The 12669-nt window shown below is 42.9% G+C and overlaps 1 protein-coding gene across 1 annotated transcript in view; it reads right to left on the bottom strand.

Moving 5' to 3' along the window:
* Positions 1–7548, bottom strand: part of RAB4A (RAB4A, member RAS oncogene family) — a 53837-nt gene extending 46289 nt beyond the window's left edge. The window contains exon 1 of the mRNA XM_036754056.1: positions 7020–7548. Within this exon, the coding sequence (XP_036609951.1) occupies positions 7020–7050 (31 nt within the window). The 5' untranslated portion in view covers positions 7051–7548. The remainder of the gene's footprint in view (positions 1–7019) is intronic.
* Between the last annotated feature and the right edge of the window lie 5121 nt (positions 7549–12669).

The raw sequence follows: 12669 nt of genomic DNA, 5'->3' as shown, positions 1-12669 counted from the left end.
ATAGGACTTTTTGGCAAGTCACTTAACTTTTCTGTGCCTTAAGTAATTTCCTAGGACTAAGTCACAGAGAAGTTTCAATCAAGGTTGTTGCAGGAATCTCTACATTAAGAGTTTCCTCCTACGTTGAGGAAATAATAGACCCCCTTCTACAACAGACAATAAACTTTTGTTGAAATGAATTCAAATGAACTCAAATTGTTAGTATTACTAAACAATTATAAAAACAGGTCACAAAAAACAATGTAGGAACAGAAGCTACAGCAGCAACAAACATTTCTTTTACACATTATTTCCATACAAAGCAAACTCTAAAATGTAACTACAGATAGCCCTTCCACATCGATGGTGGTTAGGGGTACTGCGCCCCTGTGATCTGGAAAATCTGCATAAAATTTTTTGACCCTGCCTTTGTACCAGAGATGTCTGAATTTCTTCTTCTTCTTTGATGGGGTGTTTACAGTACCTTACTGTAATATCTGGATTATGTATTTGGTCATAGGCTTTGTGTTGTGTGCTGGCCTTTGAGCATCATCTCTGGCTTCTGCAAAACTCTCAAAAAATTCCCATTTAATTTCTTATGCCAACACAATACATCAAAATTGCAATGGGGAAAGTCACAATGTGGAAGGGATAAATGTACACAGACATGTTTAATTTCCCCAACTATTCCCAATCATATACTTATCATTATTATCCCCTTTCTAGACCCTTGGGTCACTTGAGCTATTAGTCTCAATGAACCAGATAATCTCATAAGGTCTCTTCAACCTCTAAGATCTATTATTCTATTACTTACCTGATAAGCATAGGGACCAAAGGTGATCTGAGAACAATCTAGATCCATCTGGATTTCTAGAGGTTTTGATAGTCCTAGAAAAAGTCCAGTCTCAAGGCATTTGACAAAACTAGAATACTCATTTGCTGAGTCTAATAGTGCGATATAGTGAAAGGGTGCTGGATGAGGACCTGAGTTCAAATCCTAGCTCTAACCATGTAACCATGGGAAATTTATTTCCCCTCTCTAGGCAGCTGATGGTGTAGTAGATAAAGTGCTGTATCTGGAGTCAAGAAGAGCTGAGTTCAAATCTGGCCTTATTAGATGTTTTGACTCTGGCTGAATCAGATAAACTCTAAATCCCTTTTCACCTCTAAATCCATAATTCTATGAACTCACCAAGTTTGTTTTTCTGTTGGTTAGCAGTAATTAATGACTCTTATTTTAGGCTAATTATATTCAGACCAGAGAGGCAGTGTGAAAGTAGATAGAGAACTGGCCTCTGAGTGTGGATGCCCTGTGTTCAATACTGGTTGTATATGACTCTGGGCATGTTATTTAGCCTCTCAGTGCTCCAAAGCAGTTTCAGATTTATACTGTTAGAATTTTCTCATCTCTAGCATACTGACTTAGAAGGCCACACATTAACATTATCTAGGTTTTACTGTATTTTTATTTTGTTAAATATCTCCCAACTACACTGTAATCTGGTTCCAGCAGGCACTCTGGAATTCTGGGATGTGGTAGCCTGTTTTGACACCTCTGCTCTATACCAGTTAAATCACTCACAGGATTTAGTCCAATATCCAGATCAAGGCTCTTTCACACATAAACTCTGGCTTTTCAAGACTAATTGTTTCTGTAGTATAATATTATACTAGAATCTACAGCATATAGCATAGTTCTGACTATATCACCCTCTTAATCAAGTCTAGTAGCTCCCGATTACATTCAGGATCAAATATAAAATGCTCTCTTTGGCATTTAAAACCTTTTACAACCTGGCTTCCCTATCTTCCTGGTGGTCTTACACTTTACTCTCCTCCAGTACTTTACAATCCACCAACACTTGCCTTCTTTCTGTCCTCCCACTACATTCCATCTCCTAACTGTGCTTCTGCACTGGTTATTCCCCATGTCTGCAATGTTCTCCTTATTCCCACCTACTGGTCTCCCTAACTTAACCTTTAAGACAGCTCAAATGGCCTCCCCTCCTCTACTCCCTTCATGCCCTGCTAGGGCATTCCTTCAGAAACTGCCTTTCACCACAATGTATGTATCGCATACGTACACAGTTGTCTGAATGCGGTCTTGTCCCACTGGAATACGTCCTTGATGGCAGGGACCTTGTTTTTTTGCATTTCTTTGTATACTCAGTGCTTAGCACAATGCTTTCTACATAGTAAATATTTAATGCTTGTTGACTGCCTCTTGCTCTTTTGGTTAACAGTAATTGCAAAAGTGGCTTCTAAAACAATCACCACTGTTTTAGGCTACAAAAAATGAAAAACTGATAAATTGTTTAAAATAAAATAGATATATCTAAATACAAGGCATTGTAAACAAAATTATTTTATTTTGCAGAAAAATTCTACCATGAAGTTCACAAATGTTCTCATTTTATAGAAAAGACAAAATGAACATACGAGCCAGAATAATTTGCAGTACACTTACATCATACATACCTCCTTCTTGACCAATCCTATACCATGCTGCCTGAACTCTGTCCATCACCTTCATCTCTCCAAAGAACCTCAGACGCTACCTCTGAGATGCAGAGCTATGACTGGTGAGCTTTCAATTTGCCTTGGCAGGAATCAAGTTATCATGCCATTTCCAGGCCAGCTCCACACAGTGCGGCCTTCCCCACTCCATTTCCTAGGAACCTGTTATGTGTTGTCTTTTTGAAGCAGATTGTCATCTCTTTGAGGGCAGGGACTATCTTTCTGGCTTGTATGTATGTCTCCAGTGCTTAGCACAGTGCCTAGCACATACTAAATATTTTATCAATCTATCTACCTAAATGAATACTATCACTGGGAAGGTATCATAGTATAGTGAAAATGTGTAACTGGCTCCGGAGTCAGGAGACCTGGACGCCTGCCCTCATACTAGGGGACTTCAACATACATATTATATTGACGCTCTCTCAAACACACTAACCTCCAAATTCCTCAACTCATTAATTCCTATGACTTACTCCTCTATCCTACTACAGCTACACAAGGAGATGGCCATACCCTCAATCTTGCTCTCACCCACAAATGTGCCACATACATGTTCATGACCTCTGATTTTCTGCTGTCATCATATCTCTCCCGTTACTGTGCAACTCCAAATCCTATTCTTCCTCCTGATTATGACTTCCAATCCCTCCCCTCCTCAGTTTTTCTCACTGCTATACTGGCTATACTCTCTTCCCTTTCTCATTCTGACCACTGTACACTGTAAACTGTCCTTTTCTTTTAAGTCTCTTGTTCCTTTACCCTACTGAAGATCTTGCCTGCTTAATCTCGGATTACTCCCACTAACTGCTGCCTTCTCTCCCATTCACATGGTGGTGAATGGGAGCCAGAGAAAATCATGAAACCATGCTGAATGGGTCCTCTAAAATTCATGTTACATAATCTCAATTGGGTGTCCCTGTAGCAAGACAACCCTCTTGTATCTCCTCCCTGCCCGCAATCGATTTACTATATCACTCATGAAAGCAGCTTTACCAAGTCTTTTACCCCTCCTCAAACTCCCCATGGCTCTCCTCATCCTCTCAGCTGAGAACACTACCTCATATTTCAACTGGTCCCTTTCTACTGGCTGCTTCCTGATCTACAAATATGCCCATGCCTTCTCACTCTAAAAAAAAAATCTCACTTGATCCATCGGTCCCTGATAACTATCATCCTATATTCTCTCCTCTCTTTTGTGGCTGAACTCCTTGAGAAGGTTGTTTACGATAGGTGCCTCTACTTCCTTTCTTCTTAGTGTCTTCTGAACTGTTTGCAGTCTGGCTTCCAACCTCATAATTAAACTGAAACTTTTTTTTACCCTTCTCTTAATCTTCACCCTTCTTGACTTCTGCAGCCTTTGACACTATCAATCAACCTCTTCTCCTCCATATTCTCTTCTTCCTAGTTTGCTTCGACCTTACTCTCTCCAAGTTTTCCTCTTACCTGTCTGATGGCTCCTTCTCAGTTTCCTTACTGAGATCTCCATCTAGATCATGCCCCCTAATGTGGGGATCCCCCAAGACTCTGTTCTGGGCTCTCTTCTTCTCTTTTTCTATATCATCTTGCTTGGTGATCTTAATAATTCCCCTGGATTCAATTATCATCTATCTTTTCCCCCAAATGTACCCCACTTCCCTATTACTGGTGAAGGTACTACCATCATCTAGGTTCACAACCTAATATGGTACCCTTGATTCTTCATTTTCTGTCACCCCCCCCCCCCATATCCACAACCAATTACCTAGGCCTGTCCATTCTATCTTCATAACACCTCTCATATATACCCTGTTCTATTCTCTGACACTATCACCATCCTGATATAGACCTTCATCATCTCAGGCCTGGGCTACTGCAATAGCCTGCTGATTGGGTTCCATGCCTCAAATCTCCCCCCGCACCAGCTGTCAAACTGATAACTTTCCTAAAGTACACATCTGTCCATATCACCTTCCCCAACCCCATTTAATAAACTCACTGAGTGCTTTCACTGGCTGTCCCTGGTGCACAGCTTTCTTCCTTCTCAACTCCACCTCCCGGGTTCCTGGGCTTCTTTCAGAAGCCTTTCCCAGTTCTCCTTAAGTGCCTTCCTTATGAGAATATTGCCAACTTATTCTGTATATGTCTTGTTTATACAGAGTTGTTTGTATATTGTCTTCCTCATTAGACTATGAGCTTCTTGAGAGCAGCAACTGTTTTTTTACCTTTCTTTGTCTCCCCAGAATTGAGCACACAGCTTGGCACATAGTAAGCACTTAACAAATCCTAGTAAGCACTTCATGCTTACAACCTTTAGTAACCTGAATCAAATCACTTAACTTCCTCTGGGTCTCAATTTCCTCATCTGTAAAATAAAAGGATGGGAATTCACAGCCAAGGGTCCTTCCAGCTCTAGATCTATGACCCTGTGATGATTTTACCCAGGAAAAAAAAATTCTGTTTTATCTTCTTTGCTTAGTATTATGCCAATAAGGGCAATGTTGAGTCAAGGCAGGATCTTAAACATTTTTTTACTTCCTATTTTTCCAGCTGATATTTTCAACCACCTTATTTTCCCTTTCAAAACTCATTTTCTAATGTAAAAAAGCAAACAGGAAAAGTAAATTATAGATTATAAGGGTGATAGTGGATAAGGAAAATATGAATATGAAATGAAAGATCTGTACATAATTTAAACAGCAAATATTAAGTCTGAATTCAATTAAATGTGACCAGAGTAAAGGAATAGATGTCAAACAGTTATATCATATTTGGAGTACTGTATTCAATTTTTATTTAAGAACAAAAACAAACCCTGTATTTCCTTTGGAACCTCCCTTCTTTCTCCATCTTTGCATCACTAAATCATTCATAATTTGCATTATCATTTCACTTTGACTCTCCTACTCCTAATTTCCTTTGACCCAATCAAAATGTAGTACTTAGAATTAAAAGGAAGTAAATTAAGACTATTTCAAGAGATCTAACATCTCATCCATTCAAGAATGCAATCTACGTCTTCTCATCCTGTGCAATTCTTGTCCATGTCTTTCTGTAAATCCTGCATTGAGGATCTCTCCAATGTAGTGAATGCCTTCCTCTTGGTTCTGCTAAGAACTAATCTAGTTATCATCAGGAGGTTGACCTTTAGATGAAAAAAAAACATTTTGATTGACTACAAGGAGCAATGAAAAGCGATACAGCACCTTAGTTCAAATACCACCTCTGAGGCTTAGTAAATGTGTGAACTTGGGCAATTTATTTAACTGCTCTGGGCTTCAGTTCCCTCTTCTGTTAAAAAAAAAAAAGAAAAAAAAAGGAGGGGGTTGGAGTAGATGATCTGTTAGGCTCTTTCCAATTCTAAATCTTGTGATCCACGAAACAGAAAAATACTAGAGGGCTTTCCAATCCTGTAGTTCCACAGAGAATGTTGGAAGAAGGTACTAAGAATTACAGAACCAATCGATGCTAATTGGCAAAAAAAGAACTTACTTGTGGAATCTACCACTAGCCCGTCACCAAGACTGGATAACCCAGTCACAACCTCTAATAACACCAGAAACTAATACAGAGCAAAGTAACTATCAGATATAAGGAAGAATTCTAAGTGTGGAACATTATACAACAAACTAAAAGCAACTCGGTAATTGGGGAAGGTGCCATTCCAGTATCCACACTAACCTATTAATTCTATAAGACAGCACACTGGTTCCAGAACAGGTCCCCCCTAAACTAACTGACCACGGCAAATTCTGTACTTCTGAACACTATCCTTTTCCCTATGGTGACCAAAATCCAAATCCCAAAGTGTGACGATCTACCTGAATAGGTGATCAATTCATTCAACAAGAGATCAATTCATTCAAGATGCACAACCGAAAGAGAACACTGTTGGCTGGTTTTGGAGACTTGGAGAAACTGGTCGAAGTTTACGAACAGGGAAAGGCTCTGCACATGGATGGGGGTGAAGGGAAGAGTACAAAACATTGAGGGGGGTGTAGAGTCACTCTTCTTGAATAGCCAGGGCACCAGGACTCACTCCCCCATCATGCCCGGCTCAGGTGCCCTGCTGGGGAGGCAACAGCACCAGCGGAGAGTCTGAGTCCTACACCTGCTTCCCAACACCCGGGGGAGCCACGAGCCCGAGAGCAAAACTAGAGTAAACTTAAAAACTCCACATCGGGGAAATCCGGGTAAACCGCTCGCACCCGGGGGTGCAAACCCGAGGCGCGCCGCTCTCGGTGGACAGCCACCCCTTCTCTCACCCCGCGCGCCCAGTCTCTCGCTGGTGCTTCTTGCGGCAGGGCCTCGGCAGCTCCCCACCACGCTGCGCGGTCCGGGGAGGGGTCCCTCGGACGCCCCCGGCCCCAGGCCCGGGGCGCCCTCCGCGCAGCCGCCCGCCGCCCCCCACCTTCCCCCGGCGACAGCGCCGCTCCGAGCAGGAGGAGACCGTCCCAGTGGCGGCCGTTAACGTCCCCAACGACTCGGAGGCCCCGGCCCCGCCGCGAGATGCGCCCCCCGCTCCCCCGGCCTCCCCGTACCGTAGGTCTCGGACATGGCCGTCTGCGACATCTTGGGAAGCGGGCGCCGCCTCTTCCCCCGGTCTCCGGCTGCAGCTCGGGGGCCGGGGGGGCGGGTGAAGGAGAGGGGAGGAGCGGGGGTCAGTCAGCTAGAGCAAGGTCTGACCCGGGCTGGGGAGCGCGAGGAACTGGTGGGGTGGAGTGGGGTGGGCGGGGAAGGAGGGGCGCGGCCCGGGTCCCCACGGCAACCGCCAGCCACCCCGGAGCCGCTCCTGCTCAGGACCGGACCGCGGGGTTCCGCGCAGGCGCACACTGCCCACCCACCTACCTCTCCGCCCTCCCTCCCCTAGAGAGCGCGGGGAGGGGAGGGGACTGGCTGGGGCGGGGAGGAGGAGAGGAGGGCTGAAGGGAAGGTAGTACTCGGAGACCCGCAGCTGGGGGGCCCCGACCTCCCACCCTCTCTAGCGCCTGCGCTCCAGGCGCGAGAGGGCCGGGGGCGGCGCGCGAAAGCCCTGGATCACCAAAACAAAGAGCACGTGCACGGAACTCCATCCGGGGCCGAATATCCGCGGGAGACCCCGGGAAAGGGAGGGAGGGAGGGAGGGGCGGTGGATTGCACCCGCCCCGAACGGAAGTTCCGAGTGTAGGAGGTTAGAGGTGGAGTCTTAAGAGGGAGTGACCCATGCCTTGGTGGGTTACTGACCGGAGGAGAATAACCTGCTAGGAATGGTTAGGCTCCCCTTGGGGGCAGTGCTGAGGTGGGAAGGAGGCTTCTGTTAAGGTGAGGCTTATGCTAGATGAGGGCAGGGACCCTACCTTGTTTCACTCTGTATCCTATTTATTTTGCATTGACTGGGACACTCAAAAAATGTTTGTGCAAGGTGAAGGCAGGTACCCTGCCTTGTTCCACTTTGTATCCCGTATATTTTGCATTGACTGGGGCACTCAAAAAAAAAATTTGCACGTTCTGGCCTTTACTGTGCTGCTCTGGAAGCCACGCAGCTGTACTTCAGTTGTAGCAGAAAGATACCAACACGTATTTATTGCCTACAGTGTGCCAGGCACTGTGCTGTGCATTGACAATAAAAAGATACCAGTGAAAAATAATCCCTATCAAGGATCTTATGGAGGGGGGCGGTGTGGAGGGGAAGAGAAGCAACATGCTCATATATAGTTATATTAAAATACATAGATACAAAATTATTTTGGTGAAGAAGGATCTAACAGATGGGGAGGTGGATCCAGAAAAACCTCTTGTAGAAGATGGTACTTAAACTGAGTCATGAAGGAAGCTAGGGATTCCAAGAGGTAGCAGTGAAGAGAGAGTGCATTGGAGCAAGTGCAAAAGTAGGGTGATATGTAGTGTACAAAGATTGTCCATTTTGCCTCTTAGAATGACATAGAGGCCACAATGTAAGTAAAGGAAAGTAAAAGTAGAAAGTTAGTTTGGGGCTAAGTTGTGGAGGACTTTCAAGGCCTTTTAGGGAGCCATTCAAGTTTATTAATAGGTTCCATGTAGGTGTCCTAAAAGCAGAGATGCCCCCAGGTGTCAGTCAATATGATCTGTGAGGCTAGCCCTCCTCTGCAGAAGGCCCTGCCTGCTCGGCCCCAAAGCTAGCTGAGAAAGAAGCAGGCATGGTCTGAGACAGCTGGTCACTTTCTCCTCTGGTCTCCAAGAGAGGCATGAAGCTAGAATCATCTTTATTTGCTACCCTCTCAAATATCAGGTACGTGAGTCTGGGTTTAAAAAGAAAACTGATTTCCTGGTTCCCTTTAAGGCAGACTATAGCCCTTAGCTTATATTCACCAACTTCTCACCAAATACTCATTGCACAAAACACCATCACAGATAGCAAACAGTGAGTAAATCTGTTTATCCAAGTAAACAGCAAATAGAAATTGGAGAAGTTATATAGATTAAAACATGACAAAGAATACACAAGAGCTAATAAGCTTTTCAGCTGAGCTCAACTTAGACCAGGAGAGCAAGAACAATCTCACCCAGAAAAAGGTCCATTCTATCATTCCCTAGAATTTCAAGCAAGTCCAGAGAAGTGCATGGGGCTGGCTTCCCACGTATGTGCCATATAAATCCAAAGACTCTCTCCTTCTCCATGGAGTGTCTCCTGTTCAAAAGTGACCAGAACCAATTCAGAAATTCCCTTTCACCAATCTGAAACATTATGTTCAGCTTTTTCTAAACCAATTAGGAGCCTCATCAGTAGCCCATATTACAGCCCAGGCTTGGGTGACTGGAAAGATGGTGGCACCTTTGACAGATATAGAAAAAGTTAAAAGGAGGAATAAGTTTAGAGGAAAAGATAAGTTGTGCTTTGGACATCATGATTTTGGTAATGTGGGACCACCACCTCTCTCAGGAGAGATTAGGGCTGGCTATATAGATACAGGAATCATCTGTATAGATGAGATAATTAAATGTTTGGAATCCTATTACAAGAAATCAGACCGAAAACAAGAATTATCCCCATAAAACATTTGACAATTTTTCTTTGTCATCATCACCACTATAAGAGGATATTTGTTTAGTATTTACCATAACAACAAGATGAAGCAAGGCCATTCTGCCTTGTCAAAGTATTTACAATTTAAAATCTGGCCAAATATAAATTGATAGGTAAATATGAAGTGTATCTAAAATCAAGAAGAGCCAAATTCCTGTATTTTTCAGCATAGAATAAACATTTACTGGCTCCTAGAAGCTATAGCATGCATTGAGGCCAAACTACAGTAAAACCATCTAGGCCGAGGGGCTAAACTAGATTGAGAGTAACCAAAGGGCCTCAAACCCATTGGTGTTATTAGGAGATGTCTGCTCTGAGCATGTGAAAACTTCTCCTTGTGGAATGGGAGGATGAGAACAACTTGTTCCAACCGCCACAAAGGCAGTTTAAGCAGGCATTGTGGAGCACTTAGAGCTCAGTCAGATATCGAAGATGCCAAGGTCATCCACTGCATCCTGGGCCATCACTAGTCGTCCTGACTTTTGTCTTGCCACTGGACTTCGATGACTCAAGTAGAGAGGGTGAGGCTGACGACCTTGTGAAACTCTGCCTCACTTCAATCCACTTCACGCATCCGTGACGTTGTTAGTCCTCTTAGAAAACAAAGGATGAACAACAAGATATTTACTTGCTATTTACACGATGTCACTGTGAATATGAATTAGACACTATATTAAGAAAAATCTTAGCCCTTTTGTACTCAGGAAAGATATCATTTAGTAGATGGGGAGTCTTGAAAAAGAAGTTGGCAGTTTAGAGAGTGGAGAAGCAGTGATAGGAGAGTTACTTGTCTAGGAAGTCACAAGTAGAAGAAGTAGATAAAAGATAGGAGAAGGTTGTGATGCCTCAGAGAGCAATTGGTCTGGGGTGAACTGGTAGCAATAGAAGGATGCTTCCAGGGTCTAGATTAGAATCTAGCACACAGCAGATGCTTAATAAAATCTTATTGATTGGATTGGGGAAGTTAGACTAAGGTTTCAGCATAGTACAGTGAAAAGTGGACTAGGTTTTAGATAGAAGATGTGGATTTGAAGCCTGGTTCTGTCTTTGGGCCAGCCTTATAAACTCCCTCACTTTTTTCATCTGTAAAATAAGGGAGTTGAACTAGCTGATCTCTATAGCATTTCAGCTGTGAATGCTATCTTTATCAGAAGTTCCAGAGACAAGCATAGAATGGAGAAGAGCATAAGCAGATAATAATAGCTAACATTTATATGGTGCTTTAAGGCAGGCTGCACAGCATTTATTGCATGCTTCCTATGTGCCAAGCCCTGTGTTAAGGGCTGGGTGTACAACGAAAGATAAAACATAGTCCCTGTCCTTAAAGAGCTTGCATCCTCTAATACCTTACAAATAGTTCTCAGGGATGACCTATCAGTCAGCTGGTGGCAGTATGAAATGCATGGGTATAAAAAATACCCCTTGTGGGTCTTTGATAGGAAGCAGCTTGGTTTCCGTGTGTGTGTGTGTGTGTGTGTGTGTGTGTGTGTGTGTGTGTGTTTTAAGAAGGAGAAGGTGGGAAGGAATGATTAAAACACAAAACTTAATACTGATAAACTGAGTAGCTAAACTAGCAAGAAGAAATTTACTTCCTTGGCAAAGGGAATATAATTGAGAGCTTAGTCTAAGAATGATAAGGATCACAACCATGATTAAATACTTGTATGTGTTTGTGGTGTCATCAATGTGGATATTCTCTTCAACGATGCTGATTACAACTGATCCATGTCTGCCTATCCTCTGAATCTTGTCCATGTCCTCCCATAATTTCAGCCCAGGGGGTTCATCTAATTTGCTGGGGGCCTTCTTTGTTGTCTCTTGCCATCATGAGCCATTAGAGCACATGACTGTCCATCAGTTATCTATCATTGTGGCCAAGTGATCAGACTATTGTTTTTCACTGGACATCCTTTAGTCTGGTTCTCTTTTCTAATTCCTTGTTTGCAATATGTTGCATCCTGTTCATATCTCTCCCATCCTTTAAAAAAACCCCACTTCATTTGGTCCTGCTATCTCTGCTATCTATTTTCCTATATCTTTTCTCCCCACAGGTAAACTACATAAGAAAAGTGTCTATACTAGGTGTTTGCATGTTCTCTGTCACTCTCTTCTAAATACTCCACAGTCTGGCTCCCAACTTCATCATCCAAGTCAGTCAATAAGCATTTTTAAGTGCCTACTCTGTGCCAGGCACTGTGCTAAGCACTGAAAATGCAAAGAAAGTAAAAGACAGTCCCTGTCCTCAAGGAGCTCACAATCTAATGAGAGAGACAAGCTAACAAACATATACAAATGAGCTACATATAGGATAAATAATCAATAGAGGAAAGGCACTAGAATTAACTGAAACTGCTCTTTCTTCAAAGTTACCAAGGATCTATTTGCCAAATCTAATGGCCTTTTCTTAGTCTTCATCCTTCTTGACTTCTCTATAGCCCTTGACACTGCTGATTACTTCCTCCTCCTGGATGCTCTTTTTTTCCCCCTACATGTTTGCAACACTGCTTCTTTCTCAGTTTTCCTTTCACCTGTATGACCACTCCTTGGTGTTCTATGCTAGATCTTCATCCAGGTCATGTGCATTTATGGTGGTTGTCCCCCAAGGCTCAATCTTGAGCTCTCTTCTCTTTTTCCTCTATATCAAGGGTCATTAACCTGGGGTTCATGAATTTGTTTAAAATTTTTTTGATAATTTTGTATTTCAATAAAAGTAGTTTCCTTTGCTATCTTATGTATTTTATTTTATATATTTAAAAACATTCTTCTGAGAAGCATCCATAGGCTTCAACATACTGCCAGAAGGGTCCATGACACACACACAAAAATTAAGAACCCTGCTTTATACTAATTTCTTAGGGATCTCATCATCTCCCATGGATTCAATCATCATCTCTATCCAGACCATTCTCAGATCTATATATTCAACCCTAATCTCTCTCCTGATTTTCGGTCAACAACTGCCTCTTGGATATGTTGAATTGGATATCCTATAGATACCTCAAACTCAGCAACTCTAAAACAGAATTAGTTATCTTTTCCCTCAAATCCTTCCTTCTTCTCAACATTTCTATTATTATTGAGGGCACCACCATCCTCCCAGGCATCCAAGCTTATAACCTCTGTATTACTCTCAAGTCTGCTTGCATTCA

The sequence above is a fragment of the Trichosurus vulpecula genome, chromosome 4, assembly GCF_011100635.1.
Source record: "Trichosurus vulpecula isolate mTriVul1 chromosome 4, mTriVul1.pri, whole genome shotgun sequence".
Lineage (NCBI taxonomy): Eukaryota > Metazoa > Chordata > Mammalia > Diprotodontia > Phalangeridae > Trichosurus > Trichosurus vulpecula.
This window is presented reverse-complemented; position numbering and strand designations above follow the sequence as displayed.